Raw genomic sequence first — 18,114 nt, forward strand, 5'->3', positions numbered from 1 at the left:
TTCTTTCTTTCTTTCTTTCTTTCTTTCTTTCTTTCTTTCTTTCTTTCTTTCTTTCTTTCTTTCTTTCTTTCTTTCTTTCCATCTATCTATCTATCCATCCATCATCTATCATATATATATACATACAAAAATATATTCATGTGTGAATATGTGTGTGTGTGTGTGTGTGTGGTTTCTGCCACTTATATGACATTGAACAAATAATTTTACCCCTCTGGGATTCAGTTTACTCATATGTAAAAAGAAGGGTTTGGGGGAATATGTGTCCCCCTTAATCTCTTCCAGCCAGAAGTCTATGATTCAGTGATTTCTTGTGATCCCATAAGGTGGTATTCCAATCTTCCAACAATGTCACCATTTAGAATGTTTACAGCTATGACAGGTCTTCCCATCTTCCTTTTTCCCAGTCCCCCGGCCTCAGGCCATTCTTCAGGGATAGATATTTGTTTGTGTCTTTAGATCGAGCACTAGGAAAGCCCCATCTCTTGGTCTTATGCACAGGGTAATTGAACTTCTGGTAGGCCTGCTGGGCAGCCCTGTGAAGCCTCTGTAATCTGTGGATTGTTCAGAGGAGCGGGTTAGGGCCCGTCCCTTGTCGCCGTTATATTTGAGTGCCCCTAAATGTGTCGTAGATTACTTTTATTTTCTGCTATGACACCTCGCTATGAGGAAGGATGTCCCTGGAGTATCTTAAAAGACAACTCCTATTAAAGAGAAAAGGAGTTAAGCAAAACGCAGGCGGTAGATCTCACAGCAAGGGAGGCACATAATATAGAGCTGTTCTGCGGAAGGTTTAATTGGAAGGGGAGATGGGGCTCATGGCCCGAGAGTCCAAGGTGTGGTTCCACTCCAAGGGTTTCGTTTGGCAGACTAAATAAATAACAGTCTTTGGGAAGAGAGAAAGAGGGAGCAAGTCCTTTAGAACTGAGAGGTCTGATGATGAGTAGACATCAGGGAAAATGGGAAATAAAATAAGAGATCATAGAGCCATTTGGCAGGCTGATAAAGATCCAAAGAGTCCATCAGGACATCCTAGAAAGAAAACTGCCCTTTTCTGACCTCAAGTAGAGAATGAATCCTACCTAGAATATGACAGCTAGAGGGGGAACTTAGAACCTAGAACATAGAGGGTTAGAACTGGAAGAAACTTAAGAATGTAGGATAATAGCATAGGATGCTTGACCTAGAAAGAGCTTTGGAATGAAATTGAATTATTGCCTACATTTATGTACTACTTTAAAGAGAGATTGTGTGACATGGTAGATAGACTTCATAGGATCATAGATTAAGAGTAGAAGAGACCTCAGAGGACATCTAGACCAACCCCTGCCTTTTACAGATGGGGAAAATGAGTCTCAGGGAGGTTAGTTGCAAGACTTAGTCCCTACCTTAATGGAAATTATTAGGAGATAAATCTCTTTTTTTTTCTTTTTAAATGCATATCGTCTGTCTTAGGATAGAAACTAAATCTTGGTTCCAAGGTAGAGGAGTGGTAAGGAGTAGGCAATTGGGGTTAAGTAACTTACCCAGGGTCACACAGCTAGGAAGTATCTGAGGTCAGGGTTGAACCTAGGACTTCTTGTCTCTAGGCCTGGCTCTTTATCCACTGAGCCACCTAGCCATTCCAGGAGATGAATCTTAAGGGAGACCCAGATTTTGGGGACCCAGTTGCTTTGATGCACTAGAACTTAAAAAAAATTTTTTTTAACTATCTAGAATGAGAATCTTTCTGAAACAAACCACATATCCCTGCTGCTCAAATGTGTATACCCTCTCCTCCTAATCTATACATTTGTTTGATCTTATTTAATCAGTTTTATATAACATTTTAAGATTTTCATAATATAAGAACAACAATAATTTTGCACAGACCATGGTTTCATTTGTGTAAACAACTTAGGGTGAGTTAAGTGTCTCTAGTAATGCAGATCTGCAACTCTTAGCCTTACAATGTTGCCCTGGACCCCAAGATTTGCTGGGGTAGGAATGGAGGGGCTTCACAACCAGAAATCTGTGAGAGGTGGGCCTGGAATTGAGCTCTTCCTGACTTTGAGGCCATTCTCTATTGCTTACTTCACATAATCTATCCTCTTCCTCCTCTTCCTCATTCTCATCTCTTCATTCATTCATTAATGGTATTCAGATAGAAATGGTTTTAGGATAAATCTCTATCCTACTTTTATTCTTTTGTATTTAATGCTCTACTGATCATTGTTGTTCAGTCATTTATTTCAGTCATGTCTAACTCTTCATGACCCCATTTGGGCTTTTCTTGGCAAAGATACCAGAGTGGTTTGCCATTTCCTTCTCCAACTCATTTGACAGATGAGGAAACTGAGGCCAACAGGGTTAAGTGACTTGTCCAGGGTCCTGCAGCCAGCAAGTGTCTGAGGTCAGATTTGAATTGGAATCAGATCCTGATCCTATGCCTCCTAGTTGCTCCTTTGATCAATAAAATAGCTGCCTTTCATAATTGAGTAAAAGTATTGTTATCAACCTCTCTAGGCTCACTGAAAGCATTCTTGGTGTACAACATCCAAGGCAGACAGGACAAACAGAAATATTATGTACTTAATGTGCCTGATTTTGATGTCTTCTACTATTCCTTTAGATTTTGAATGCTATTTGTTCCATGTATCTTGGATATCATAAGCACAATTTGTTGGTTGAGTTCTTCAGAATACTTTGTCTAATTTCTACCTAGGATTTTGAACAAGTCACCTGAGCCTCAACTTCCCCATCTGTAAAATGAATGTAAGGATTCAATTCATGGTTCTCAAAGGATGCTTTATAGCAGTTAATTTCTCCAAGTGTGACCTGGATCGTACAGAACTAGCATGCAACTCCCACATAGTTTTACCAATGTATAGATAGCTAGATAGAATGCTAGGTCTGAAGTAGGAAGACCTGAGTTCAAATCCAGTCTTAGACACTTACTACCTATGTGACCCTGGGCAAGTCACTTAACTCTGCCTCAGTTTCCTCATCTGTCCAATGAGCTGGAAGAGGAAATGGCAAACCAATCCAGGATCTTGGCCAAGGAAACTCCAAATGGGGTCACAAAAGGTTGGACATGATTGAAACAAATGAATATTTGTTTAAATGAATTTGATGTTTGAATGAAACAAATGAAACGGCAATAAGGTGGTCAATAAAGCTTAATTCTTTGCAACAGGGGGCAGCTAGTCAGTGGATTGAGGGCCAGGCCTAGAGATAAGATCTTGTTCCTGGGTTCCAATCTGGCCTCAGACATATCCTATCTGTGTGTCCCTGGGCAAGTTACTTAACCCCTTTTGCCTAGTATTGATTCTAAGATGGAAGTTAAGAGTTTAAAACAGTGATTCCCAAAGTGGGCGCCACTGCCCCCTGGTGGGTGTTGCAGCAATTTAGGGGGAGCGGTGATGGCCACAGGTGCATTTATCTTTCCTATTAATTGCTATTAAAATAAAAAAAATTAATTTCCAGGAAGCTAAGTAATATTTTTTTCTGGAAAGGGGGCGGTAGGCCAAAAAAAGTTTGGGAACCACTGGTTTAAAATATTATTCTTTGCAGCAAAGATCAGTACTTTCTGTGAGCCCTCCTGTCCCCTCTCCCTCTAAAAAATTGATGACCACTGGACTAGATGATCTTAGAAGTTTCTTCCAGCTCTGGTATTCTACAATTCCAAAGTCCCTTTTTCTGTTTTAAATCCTATGATCCCTTGATATTCTATAGGAACATTCTATGTTTTGCTGGGTGGCTCATCAGAGTCATTAATAGAAACCCCAGTTACTATAACACAGAGATACCCCTGTGGGCCTCTTGGAGCTTGTGGGACTGTTTCCCTGGACACTAAATGTCTCCAGATGGCTAGGCCTTTTGCATTCTTGTGTCTGCTATTTATAGTTCTTTTGTCTCTTTCTTTAGTGTCAGGCTGACCCTACCCCCTCACTACTCTTGCCTGATTCTTACAGGCAGGATGGTTTAATGGTGAATTTGGAGTCACAAAGTTGGTTCTGAATCCTGCCTTGGTTGCTTACTACTTTGGTGACACTTGGGCACATCAGAATTTCTCTAAATCTTACTGAGGAATTAACTAATCTGTAAGGCTTCTTGCTCTTAATCCTGTGATTTTTCTAAGCAGCTGTTTCTAATTTGCTGTGGTCCTAGGAACCCAAGGAGTCCAGTTCAGGAAGAATTATGGGTAAAATGAAAGTAAATGATCCCAGAGTGAAGCCTTAGGGCCCCTTCTCCCCTGTAAGTAGCATGTATGAGCTTTAGGCCAGGTAGTCGGGACCACCTGCCTTCTCTGCTCAGAGCTCTCTTGCTTTCTTCTTGGTTCTCATTGGTGTTCCAAAACGTTGTGTTTGGGATACAGTTGAGTTTTCACCAGTTGAACTAATTTCATCAGGAAATTAGGTTGGAGGGGGCAGCTTTAAATGTAAGAGTGGCAGGTGTGTTCATTCTTTCTTCCTTTAATTTTTCAGGGATGCTTTTTTCCATCCAAAGTTCTATTCTATCGTGCAAGAATCTGCCAGAACTGCCTTTTAGGTTGTGAGCCCCAGATAGCTAGAATTCATTCAAAGGCTTTCCCCCAAATATTCATTTATTCATTCAGAAAAATGCATTAAGCACATGCTACATAGAAGGCACGGAGATAGGAAGTTTATGTAAGACTTAGTCCCCATGGAGGGCATGGGAAGGAGAAGGAAAGATGAGATCAGGGAACACTTAGTAATAATTTAGTTTGGTTGGGATGCAGGGTGTAGGAAGCAAGACAATCCTCAAAATGTAGGCTGGGATCAGCCAGTGGAGGGTCTTGAATGGCAATCTAAGGGCTTGGCATTTTACCTTCTGGGCAGTGAGGAGCCAAGTTTATTTTAAGTTAATTCACTAAAAACAGCTGGAGATATTTTGCAATGTAAAGAAATGCCTCCTCTTGCAGAGTAACTTGTTAGATCCCAGGATATCACTTTCCCAAACACTAGTACCAGGAAAACCCATCTGGTCCAGCCAAGTGACAAGGGACTGATTTCAGTAATTGATGATGTCAATGAGATTTCCGCAGCCTTCAACTCAACTGCCAAGTGGCTAGGAAAAAAAAGTTACCGTATAATTGAAACTCTGCTGGGAGAGAAATTAAGAGACTATCTTGCCAGCCATATTTCTGTCCATATTTTCCTCTATTAGTCTCCTGATGGTGTGTCCTTATGAAATCTGATTAGAATGGAATGACTTGATTTGCTAAGCAGGCAGTAGGGACAGCGCACATCTGTTTTGCCTGTCTCGATTGCAGGAATGGGATGGAATGTAATGTAACCTGGTTCTCTCTCTCTCTCTCTCTCTCTCTCTCTCTCTCTCTCTCTCTCTCTCTCTCTTCCTCTCTCTCCCTTTCCTGTTTCTCCTCACAGAGCAGCCCAGAAGCTCAACCTGGCCTCCAAGAAGAAGAAGCCGCACCCACCCTTGACCCCCGCACACGACTTTTCCATCTATGGGACAAACTTTAGCGGTGTGCTGCAGCTTTGCCCTCCGCCGGCGCCCCCCTGCCTACTGAGATCGGTGGCCAAGGCCAAAGAGAACCCAGGCGTTGGGAAGGTAAGTCTGCAGTCTCATATAGATTTGAGCCAGGTTTGGGAATGTGTGGGAGAGGTTAGGGTGGGCAAAGGCTGCTGGAGTGAACTGTAGACTCACTGATGCTTGGGATGGATGGATGCTTGGAAAGACAGAATCATGAGATTAAAAAAAAAATTATTTTGGATTTGGAGTTGGAGGACCTAAATTCAAATTGTGGCATTTTTCCATTTGTTATTGTGTGGTCCCGGACAAGTCACACAGTTCATCTAGGTCTCAATCTCCTCATCTGTAAAATAAAAGGGGAGAACTTGATGGCTTTTAAGTTCCCTCATTGTTCTAAAGCTGTGATGCTAAGTAAGGTAGGGTACCCGACTTGGAGTGAAGAAGAACCTGAGTTCAAATCCTGTTTCACTCAGATGCTTACTAGCTTGCTGTCTCTAAGTAAGTGTTTTAACCTCTCTGGGTCTTAGTTTCTTCATTTGTAAAATGAGGGAGTTGGAGTCAATGATCTAGTTTTTGTGATTCAATCAGTACTTCAGTGTGGTTTCTCCCTCTCCGTGAATCTCTCATTTTTTTTTTTAACCCTTACTTTCTGTTTTGGAATTGTTACTAAATATTGGTTCCAAGGCAAAAGAATGGAAGGGCTAGGCAATTAGGATTACCAAGATTACACAGCTAAGAAGTATCTGAAGCAAGATTTGAACCCAGGACTTTTTATCTCTTAATCTACTGAGGCACTCAGATACCTCTGAACCTCCCATTGTTAGACATATTTTTTGAAAATCCTCCACAGAGGAGTCATCTGGGTGCCAGAAACTTTCCTCCTGGTCTCTTCACAAATTAAAAATACTCCCTGAGAAATGACAAAGCCAGAACTCCCCTTTATCTTCATAGGAATTCAAGGAGGGAGGCAGAACAAATGCTATTTTATTTGTTTAATGCTTATTTTATGAGTAGAGAAACTGAGGCACAAAGAGTGAAGTGAGCTGCTCTGGGTCACAGAGCTACTAAGGGGCAGAGCCAGGATTTAAACCCACGTCTAAGTCTCAGGCTCACATTCTTTTTTGTCCATTGCTTTGTCTCCATCACTGTTGGGAGATGACCCCATCTGATAGCCTTATGCTTTTAATTACCTAAGGGGGAGTTGTGTTGCTTGTTAATCCCAGGTCAGTTTGTCCCGCCACCCATATGGTGCTGCAGAAGCATGAAGAAGAGGTACTGGAGCTGAGATAGGCAGAATTCTAGAAATCTGAGCTTTGCCACACTTTAGACAGCAGCAGAAAATCAGGAGTCTTTGAGCCAAGAGTGTAGCTGACTAAAAGCTATGCTTTTAAAAAATCTTTAGCATAGACTATGTGTGCATGCCATTATTATGAAGATTCATAACCACCCGCATTTATATAGTAGCCCTTTAAGACTTACCAAGAATTTTCTTTATAAAACCCTATGAAGTGACTGTTTATGAGTATTATCCCCATTTCATAGATGAGAAAAATGAGGCTTAGTGAGATGACTAGATTATTGGGAGCAGATTGCGGCCTAGAGACTATCTCTCCTTGCCCCCCAACTTACAAGATTCCTTGTGGTTGATTTCAGATCACTTAAGTGATCACTTAAGTGATATCATCCAATGAGTTGGTAAAATCAGTAAAGTCTTGGACTCAGGTCTCCTTGTCTCTCACTTTGTGGTGCTTCTGTGTATCCTTTCCTGAAAAGACTGCCATCTAAGGTGCTCCATGTTTAATAGTAATTGAGAAAAATCACAAACAGAGTTGCATTCCAAGCCTGAGAGTAGAAATTAAGAGGAAAGCCATCAAATCAATGGAGGGCTAAAATGTGCAGAGCAAAGCCAATTTACACCAAGAAAGGGAGGAAGGGAGGGAGAATGGAGGCATTAGATGATGGGAGGTCAGAGGCTTTCCTTTCTAGCTGAATGGGGAGAGAACCAAAAAATGATGCCCAGGGACCCCGGGCTGGTGATAAGAGTGGTGTGTGCACACATGCATATCTCTGGGTGTGAGGGTCTCCACGTGGGTCTATTTCTTGGTATTGCTGTTTCTTCGGGTAAGTGTTCATGCATCTCTGTGTTGTTCCTTAGCATTCATGTGTCTATGCTAATCTTTGTGGGTATGAGTCTATGGACATGGAATCTCTTATGTGATTGTGCATGGCGGTCAGGATGTGTGTGTGTGGCCACCTCTGATGGGAGTTGGTCTGGGAGTTTAAATGTGTACAAGTGAGTGTGTGACTGTCAGTGTGCATTTGTGCATCCATGTGAGGTTCATCTCTGTGAGAGTTTGTGTACATTTAAGTCTTTGTGGGTGTGTGGTCATCTCTGCGGTGTATTGGAGAGTCTCTGGGCATGTGCCACTGCGGGTGGTGGTGATGTGAGTTCACAAATACCACTCTAGATAGGAGTCTCAGTGTTTGAGTGTGGATATAAAGGTTGGTGTGGGCTCAGGCTAAAGAGGATGACAGTCTTCCTTATTTGGCCTCTTAAAGTGGAATCTCATTGGTGAGATTATAGTGGGTCGACTTCAGCCCCAGTGAAGAGGGAGTTGTGGTGTTCCCCACAGCCTTCAGAGCTGGGAGGTTCCTCCTGCCATTAAAGGACATTAGAGCTGAAGAGGCCTCACGGAGCACCTTGTATGTGACCCCCTTCCATTTTAAAGATGAAAAAGTTGGGGCCCAGAAAGGGAAAGGACTAGCCTGAAAGTCAACCAACTTCTTTTTTTTTTTTTTTAAATTAACATTTTTTTTAAGTCAACCAACTTCTAAGAGGCAGAGCTAGGATTTGAACCCATTTCATATGACTAAAAATCCAGTGATTTTTCCACTACAGACACTAATTTTTTCCACTGAGTAGTAATCTCTACCGCAGCCTCCCTGACGGGTGACTCAGCTTCTGCTTCAGCTTCTCCAGTAAAAGAGGGTGCTATGGGTCCTGGTGTTGGAAGAGTGTATGCACGTGTGTGTGTGTATAATGTGTGTGTGCATGTGTGCATCTCTGCAGTCATCTCTGTGGGTGTGTGAGAGTGTTTGTGTGGGAAACATCTTGGTGTCTTTGTATATGTATATGTGTGCACATACATACTGTTTTTGTGTGTGTGCTACTTTAAAAAAATCATTATTTATATTTAATATTCATTTTACAAAAATTTTGAGTTCCAAATTCTCTCCCTCCTTTTGGCTCCTCCTCTAAGCAATATGATGTCAATTATGATTATATGAAATCATGCAAAACATATTTCTGTATTAGCCATATTGCAAAAAAAAAACAACAAAAAAAACAACTATGCTTCATTGTGTGCTCAGACTCCATTACTTCTCTCTCTGGAGGCAGATAGCATTTTTTCATCATAAATCCTTTGAAATTGTCTTGGATCATTGAGTGATTAGAGTAGCTAAATCTTTCATGGTTGGCCTTCATTACAATATTGCTATTACTATATACAATGTTCTCTTGGTTCTGGTCACACTTCACTTTGCATCAGTTCATATAACTCTTTTGAGGTTTTTCTGAAACCATCCTGCTTGTCATTTCTTATAACACAATAGTAATTTCATAATAACCTATACCAGAATTTGTTTAGCTGTTCTCCAATGGATGGGCATTATATTTCCACATGCACTAATTTTTAATGGCTGTGAATAATTCTGGCAGTACTACTTATTTGTAAGATGAAAGTATAAAAATTAGATAATTGCCTAGACCCCTTCTATCTCTAAATCCTCTGATTCTACCTCTCAAGACAACCTATTTCATTATTTTAAGGCTAGGGGCCATGACTTATCAAAATTTTTTAATCTTCCAGGTCTAGGTCTACTACATAGTTGGTACATAATAAGTGCTTATTGAATAATCATTGAATAATAGTTGAAAACTGAATAATGAATAATTCTGATTACTAGGTTGGAAATTGGCTTCTCTCTAATGCCCTTCACGAGTCATTGCTCCTGTTTCTGTTGCCTAGAGCCAAGTAGACCAAATCAGCTCTTCAGACATTTGAAGACATCTATAATGTTTCCCCTTGAGCCTTCTCTTCCTCAGGCAAAACATCCTCAGTGACTTCCACAGATCTTGATATGACAGTCTCCAGAGATGGTTCCCTTATCATCCTTATTGTCATCTTGGATGAGGTCTAGTTGTCACTGTTTTCCCTAACTGTGGTGCCAGGAATGGAACCCAAGGACCCCAAATATGCTGCGAGGTTGACACTCCTGGGTTGTTTCAAAGTTGGCTTTCAATTTTTTTTTTTTATTCATTAAAAGTAGGAAAACAGTCTTCAGGGAAACACACATATACTGCATGATGTTTGGGTTTTCTCTGTTTCCTCATATTCTGTGGTTTGCTGATATAATCGTCTCTGGTAATATCTTCAGTAAGAATAACCATTGCCATTCTCCCCCATTTTCCAAAGGGGATAATACCGAACAGATGTGTCACACCCTTCAAAGTCAGCCTCTTCTCATCCTTGTGGGGTATCAGCCTGTTCCATCTCATCCCTTCAGACAACAACCTTTTATTAACTATTTACTACATGCAAGGCAAGAAGCAATGTGAGGGAAAAGATAAAGAGCCTGGAAGCCAGGATGATCTGGGTTTCAGTTCTGTCTCTGACTCATATTGACTGTGTGACCCTAGAGAAGGGTCTTCTTCTTCTTCTTCCTCTTATTGCCCCCCTTTCTCCTCCTTCTGTCTTAGAATTAATACTAAATATGGGTTCCAAGGCAGAAGAGCGACAAGGACTGGGCAACTGGGGTTAAGTGGCATGCCCAGGGTTATACAACTAGGAAGTATTTGAGGACAGATTTGAACCCATGCCCTCCTAACTCCAAGCATGGTGATGTACCCAACTGTGCTACCTAGCTGCTCCAGTCAATGAACATCTCTGAGGAGTCACAGGTGTGATTCATTAGAGGGCATTTCCTCATGCGGAAAGAAGCTCCTTATATGAATGAAGTCACATCTGAATCTTTGAAAACTGTCCAGAGCATTGAATCAGTACAAGAGAAAATAAAAGGATAAATCAGATATGATTGAGCCTTGCTTGTATCCATAATGAATTTACTGTGTATAGAGCACTGGGCTGGTGATAGAGGAGACACAAAATTTAGGGAAGACATGAATAATGCCTTCATGCAGATCACAGACACAAACTAGTTAACTAGCACATGCTTGATCAGTGCATTAAAGGCCATTACTAGAGGGGGCTGCAGGGAGGGATCAGGGAAGGCAAATTATGACTTATGTTGGCCACCAACCAGCTTGGCAGCTCTGGGTTCCAGATGCCAGATACCGCAGGAATTTGTGGTCCCCTCAGCAGCATCTGTGTTGGTGATGGGTTTCTTTGATGGCTTCCAAGCCAGCTGTGGGCCTCTCCATGAGCTTCCAGGGTGCTTCCAGGGTGCAGAGCCTGTGGTTGGAAAAGACAAGACCAGCCCTCTCTCTTTTTCTCCCCTTCACTTCCCTCCACTATCCTTGACATCTCAGCCGAGGCTTGTGGTAGTGATGATGCAGGTGATTTTCCTGACCACAAGGGTTTGTTCCCTTCTAATTCCTATGTGATTGATTAGTAAGAAAATGCCCAATAATTCATATAGAATAGATCATTGGAATACACAGTGCTGCCTTCCTTCTTTCCCAGAATTTTGCATTCCGTGCCATGGTGGTATACTTTGTTTACTGAAAACATTCTCCCTCCAAACCTCAATGAGTTGGCAATAAAGTTCTGCAGTGGAATGTTTTGTGTGCTTAAAAATAAAATTGCAGCATATATTTCATGTGAGGACTGTGTGTCTAGAAGAATCACTTACGGGGGCAGCTGGGTAGCTCAGTGGATTGAGAGCCAGGCCTGGAGACGGGAGGTCCTAGGTTCAAATCCGGCCTCAGACACTTCCCAGCTGTGTGACCCTGGGCAAGTCACTTGACCCCCATTGCCCACCCTTACCAATCTTCCACCTATAAGTCAATACACAGAAGTTAAAGGGTTTAAAATAAAAAAAAAAATTTAAAAAAAAAAAAAAAAAAAGAAGAATCACTTACTTATCGCCTCACCAAGTCACAGTCCCAAGTCAAAATCACCAAGTACTGGCACTACTTAACAAGTGACTCTCCCCATCTTTCTGATAATACTTTGCCTCTCTTTTCTTCTTGGCAAAGTGGATAGACCATTGGGCCTGGAGTCAGGAAGATATGGGTTCAAACCCAGCTTCAGATACTTACTAGCTGTGTAATCCTGGGCAAATCATTTAACTCTGCCTCAGTTTCCTTAGCTGTAAAGTGAATCAGAGAAGGAAATGGCAAACTACTCCAGTATCTTTGCCAAGAATATCCCGAATGGCGTCATGAAGAGTCAGACATGATTAAAATGACTGACTGACAACCTCTCTTCTCCCTTCTAGTCTCTTTTTATATCATATATATTTGTATACCTGTCACAGCCAGCTCCCCTATTAGAACTTCAGCACCTTGTTGGCAGGTACTCATTTCTCACCTCTCCACCTCCAACCCTCAGCACAGGGCTTGTTCCAATGAGCATCTATTAAAAGCCTGCTATGTGCAAAGGCACTATATTAGGTGCTAATGATACAAAGACTGAACAGAAAATAGTTCCCGTCTTTCAGTAGCTTACAGTCTACTAGAGCAAATATATCTAGTAAACAGATATGGTTGCAGAGATATGATTGTTGGAGGAAGGCTGACCTTTCATATGGTGGATATTTAAATTTAACTTTGAATTTGAAAAGCCACCTGGGTCTTAATTTGAACTTTGCACTTTCTCATTTGCAAATTGAGTCCAGAATATTTACCTATTTAAGACCCTCCCCAGTTTAGCTTTAGTCTACTTTTCTAGCTCTGTTAAGTCCTTCTCTCCATGGGCTCAGCATGTCAACTAGACCATTTCCTAGGCATGTCTGGCACACTCCTGCATTTGCTTATGCCATTCCCTGGATTTGTAATGCTCTAGTCCTTCATTCCACCGATTCCACATTATCCATCCTTTTAGGTTCAGCTTGGATGCTCTCTCTACCCAGCCATCTGTTAAGAAGCTTTTTCTTTTGTGGCCACACAACACTTTATTTAAGCATTTAAAACCTGTATGTTGGGGGCAGCTGGATAGCTCAGTGGATTGAGAGCCAGGCCTAGAGACGGGAGGTCCTAGGTTCAAATCTGGCCTCAGACACTTCCCAGCTGTGTGACCCTGGGCAAGTCACTTGACCCCCATTGCCTACCCTTACCACTCTTCTGTCTTGGAGCCAATACACAGTATTGACTGCAAGATGGAAGGTAAGGGTTTAAAAAAAAACAAAAAAAAAAACAAAAAAAAACCTGTATGTTGTATGCATGAGAAACAGTATGGTGGATGATAGGACTGGAGTCATACACCTAGATTCAAATCCTGCCTCTGACACACACTGGCTACATTACTTGGGATAAATCATTTCATCTCTTAGTACCCCAGGCAACTCTTTAAAAAAAAACCTTTATTTTCTGTCTTAAAATTAATATTGTGTATTGGTTCCAAGGCAGAAGACCTGTAAGGGCTAAGCAGTTGGGGTTTAGGTAACTTGCCTAGGGTCACACCTCTAGGAAGTATCTGAGGCTAGATTTGAATCCAGGACCTCCTGTCTCAAGACCATCTAGCTGCCCCCCTTCCCTAAGAACTCTTTAAGACTATGATTATCAGAATAGTTTTGGTTCTGTATTGGTACAGGGAGTTTTTACACCAGTGAAATGTTTAGATCAAAAGAACATTTTTTAAAAATTATGAATATCTTAACTTCTCTATTATGTTGAGTTCTTACTTAGTAGAGCTATGTCTAATTCATCTTTGGATTTCTCTAGTAGCCTGCACAGAGTAAATCTTTAAATGGAAAAGTTAGTGAATGAGGTAGAACTTTACAATTGCTTTAATTTGTAATTCTCTAATTATTAGTGATTTTTTTATACGGCTATTGATAACATGGATTTCTTCCTTGGAAATGAGCTTGTTCATATGCTTTGGCCATTTATTAATTGGATTCTAACACTCTTTCCTGGCTTCAGATATGCAGATGACCATATCTACATTGCATGAAGTCTTAAATGATTTCTCCAGGCCCCCCAAACCATTCCATTCTCTCTCTCTCTCTCTTTCTCTCTTTCTCTCTTCCTCTCACACTCGCACACGCACACGCAAACACACACACACACACACACACACACACAAAACCACTGACATATATTTACAAGGCAAAGTTGCATACTGTGGCCCTGGAATAGTGCAAAGCTAATTGGCCCTTGTGGGGATAGAACCCATGACCTTGGTCTCATTAGTCCGATGCTCTAACCAGCTGAGCTGTGGGAGATGTGTCTTGAGATAATCCAGAGGAGTTTCTTGGACAGGAGAAACTTATCTGTGCTACACATTCTGAACCAAGAAAAGCAGCCAAGACCTGATCATTATTCTGTAAACTTCTCAGAGGTCTGGACCAAGCAAAAGTCCCCAAGATTGTCCAGAGGGCTTACTCTGTGCACAGCCTTGTATCTGAGAGGAGATAACAAGATTCCTGCCCAAGCAGAGTCTTTGATCCTGTTGGAGGAGTAGAAGATAAACAGCGCATTAGACAAATATCACATGCCATCATTATAATAGCATTGTACCCTAGAACCATGACTAGGGATTTTAGCATCTGAGTCAAAAGCACCACATCTGAGTCAAGCACCTGGGACAGGTGGCATGTAAGGTACCTTCACCTGGAGGAAGGGATGTGACACTTTTCTGTCTTGGGGAAACCGTGGAATGGAAGGAGGCTGCCCATATGGAAAGAAAGTGGGCCATCTGGTAATTTCCCATTTTAACCATTCAGTCTTTTTTCCCCACCAAACTCTTATCTTCTGTCTTAGAATTGATATAAATATTAGTTCCAAGACAGAAGAGGGGTAAGGGCTAGGCAGTTGGGGTTAAGTATAGCTAGGAAATATCTGAAGTCAGATTATTTGAACCCAGGTCCTCCCAACACAAGGACTGGCTCTCTATCTACTGAGTCACCTACCGTCCTTTCCTCATAACATAATTAGGTACTAAGAGCAGTTGTTTCTTCATACTTAGTATCTTAAGGAACCTATTCCTAGGACCTAGGACCCCACTACAAAGATTACTACAACAAAAATAGCCATGCTTTGGGAATTGGAACTGAAAGAAGGATTAAACCCACCCCACCCGAAGTCCCATGGTATCTTGACAGAATATTAGTTAGATGTCCAATCTCCTCATTTCATAGAGGAAGTAACTGAGATCTAGATAGACTGTCAGAGCAAGGACAAACCCACAGATCTTATATTCAGTCTAGTACTTGTTCAGGCAGATTTTTGAAATGTGGCCTTCAGCAATCTAGCCATAAGCTTACCCACCCCAGAGAGAGCAGTCCAAGTGATACTTCCATGGTGAGGAGGGGCCTTGAGTGGTTTGGGTATGAGCTATGGCTGGCCAGTCTCTTCCCTCTGTCCTGGGGAACCCCTCTCCTCTAATGTCCTTCAGATCCCCTATGGCTCTCCCACTATGCTTAAAAATATTAGTCCTCAGGATTTGGAGAGATTTTAGAACATCCCACACATTTATAGCACCTGAGGGTTTCTGAAGCACTTTCCTTAGCTTCTGGTTGCCCTGTGAGATAGGTAGTACAAATGAGGAAACGGAGGTTCAGAAGGGAAGAGACTTATTTGGGATTATTATATAACTAGTAAGTGTTGGAGCTGGGACTTGAACTTCGGATTTTCTGATTATGAGACTTATGGTATTCTTTCCACCTACCTATGGACCATCTTAGATTTGGAAGATTCTTAGAGCCAAACTTGTTCAATTCTCTCATTTTACATCTATGGAGGCTGAGGTCCAAACTGCAAAAGCTCTTTGAGGAATATATTATATAATACACACACGCATACATATATGCCAAAACTCCATCATGTCATGAGAATTTTTTAAAACTCCAAACCCTAGAATTGTGGTTTGGACTAACATCACCTGGCATTTTGCCTTTGCACGTAACAGGTTCTCAGTAAATATCTATTGAATAAATGAATGATGAGGTCATCTGAGGTCACATAGTGATTTATTGGCAAAGCCCAATACTAAATTCCAAGTTTTCTTGACTCTGAGAAAGTGAGAATTCTGCTCCAACCAGAGACTCAGGAGCAGTGCCTGAATGGGAGTCTATAAGAACCTGATCTTGGATGGGGAAGAGAGGTGACTTCCCCAAGGCCACATGATAAATATCAGAACTGGGATTCAATCTCACATTGTCTAACTCCATTGCTCTTAACACTATGCTCATATTTTTGGGTCATATAGACCCAACCTAAACAGAATTAGATGTGAATAATGTTGATGCATCCACCATCTTTGGGAGGTCCCATCTCTGACCTTGTGGCTATTGGCAAATCACTTCACCTCTCTAGCCTCAGCTCTTCTATCTGTAAAATGGGAATGATGTCTGTAGTATCTCTATTTCAAGGCTGCTCAAATGAGATGTGGGATGCTAGTTTCTTTGCAAACTTTCAAGTATACCAGTATGTCAGTTATTAACCGTGAACAGTTTGCCATTCTCCAAATAAGGAGACAATGAATGAAATGTCTCAGGATACCAGGAGATCATTTCCTTTCTTTTTATTTATTTCTCAAACCCTTACCTTCTGTCTTACTATCAATTCTATGACAGAAGAGTAGCAAGGGATATGCATCCACACTAAGTGACTAGCTCAGGGTCACAATTAGGTCAGATTTGAACTCAGGTCCCCCTGGCTCTAGGTTTGGCACTCCATCCACTGTACTATCTCAGTACTCCTGGGAGATCATTTATATCCTTCTTCCCTGCTTTGGTCAGAAATGTGTGGAGTATTGTGTTGAATTTTAGGAAGGATGTTGATGAACACGTTTGGAAGATGGAGACCAGGATGCTGAGGAAGCCAGATAGACTAAGCCATATAAGGAGTGTGATAATAATCTTCAGGGATTTGAAGGGTTATCGCATGGAAAAGGGATTGATTAGTCTTATTCTGTTTGGTCCCAAAGGGCAGAACAAGGAGTGATAAGGGGAAGTGCAGAGAGGTAGATTTAGGCTTCATGTTAGGACAGCAATTAGAGCTGTTCAGAAGTAGAATGGACCACCCTGGGAGGTAGTGGCTTCTTCCTCTTTGGAAATCTTAAAAACAGAGACTGGATGACCACTTTTCAAGGTGTGTTCTAGTGGGGAGGACATTCAGATCCCTTTTACTCAAAATTCTATGATTCTGTGGATAGAAACAACTTCCTAGGAGTGAATTGTTCATGAGTGGAGTGATGGGCTGCTTCAAGAGAGACAAGTTGGGGGCTTCCCCATCTTTTTCTTATCCTGTCAAAGGTTCGATTAATGACCTCTGAGTCCCCTTTAAGTCACGATATTGTGTGATTCTGTCATTCTTACAATGAAGGAAATTTCCTAAGCTATTAGTGGCTATCATGTAGCCAGTTTGGTCCCTCCTCCTTTTCCTATTCACTGATGACACTAGAGTTCAGACTATTTAGGTGAACTTCTTTTTAAATGCAAGAATCCTGTGTGTGTGAGAAATTTAAAAAAAACTAGATCCTTAAAAAAATGGTGCCTGGTCTCCCTGGATGTCATTAACTTTAATGTCAGAATGGGAGGAAAGGTATCTGAAAGCCATTTAATATTGTCACTGAAAAGAAGTTAGATTATGCTCAATTTCTGACATTAATGTGCTACTTAAGATAATTTATCATATTGTGGTATTAAAAAAAGACATCCTTTTCACTGGGGTGGCTGAGTCGAATCCTAATTTTCTACCCCCTGCCCATTGCCTCTGAGAACACCCCTGTGTAGCTGTGGGGAAAGCCTTTTTCTTGTAAGATTCAACCCCCCCTCCTTTCTGGGGTACTATTCAGAAAGCTCTTTGTACTATCCTAGCACACAGAAGAACCACTTAAAGTGCTCATCTCTTCCAAGATGCTGGCAGCGCCCCCTCCCCTTCTGGCCCCTCCCCTCCCCTCCCCAGTATAGAAATAATAAAATCCCTTCCGTAGGAGACAATGGGAAGGAGGCACTTAGAGGAAAGCATGAACCAACAAACCAGTTCACAAGCTGGGCATCGCAAAGACTACATTTTGTTGTCTGAGTGCACTGGCTGGTATGTTGTTTAATCATTAGCTCCCCTCTGTTTTTTCCCTCCTCTTTTTTTCTCAGGGCCCCAGCTAAGTACCAAGTACCCCATTGACTCCCGGGATCACCTAGGTTGATGGGACCTCTCTGCCTGGCCCGGCTTTGACTGTTTCCTTGATGACAAATAACAAATTGCTGTTTAATTCCCCCCCCCCCCCACCGCCCCATTTTCTCCCCCCCAACCCCTGCACCACTGGTTTCCTGGTGAGAAGAACATTTCTTAAAGCAACACAAACTGCCCAGCTCTCTGAAAAAAAACAAAACAAAACAAAAAAAATCACCCTTTATTCCTATCTTGAGATGCTCTCAAAACTGGAGAACACATTTGCCTGCCAAAGGCATGCTAAGGAACAGAAAAAA

General features: G+C 41.7%; 1 protein-coding gene across 1 annotated transcript in view; it reads left to right on the forward strand.

Annotated features, from left to right (window-relative positions):
• The window catches only part of KIF26A (kinesin family member 26A), a 163,759-nt gene that overhangs the window by 109,756 nt on the left and 35,889 nt on the right, over positions 1 to 18,114 (forward strand). The window contains exon 5 of the mRNA XM_044659913.1: positions 5,391 to 5,574. Within this exon, the coding sequence (XP_044515848.1) occupies positions 5,391 to 5,574 (184 nt within the window). The remainder of the gene's footprint in view (positions 1 to 5,390; positions 5,575 to 18,114) is intronic.

Source organism: Gracilinanus agilis, chromosome 2 (assembly GCF_016433145.1).
Source record: "Gracilinanus agilis isolate LMUSP501 chromosome 2, AgileGrace, whole genome shotgun sequence".
NCBI classification, from domain to species: domain Eukaryota; kingdom Metazoa; phylum Chordata; class Mammalia; order Didelphimorphia; family Didelphidae; genus Gracilinanus; species Gracilinanus agilis.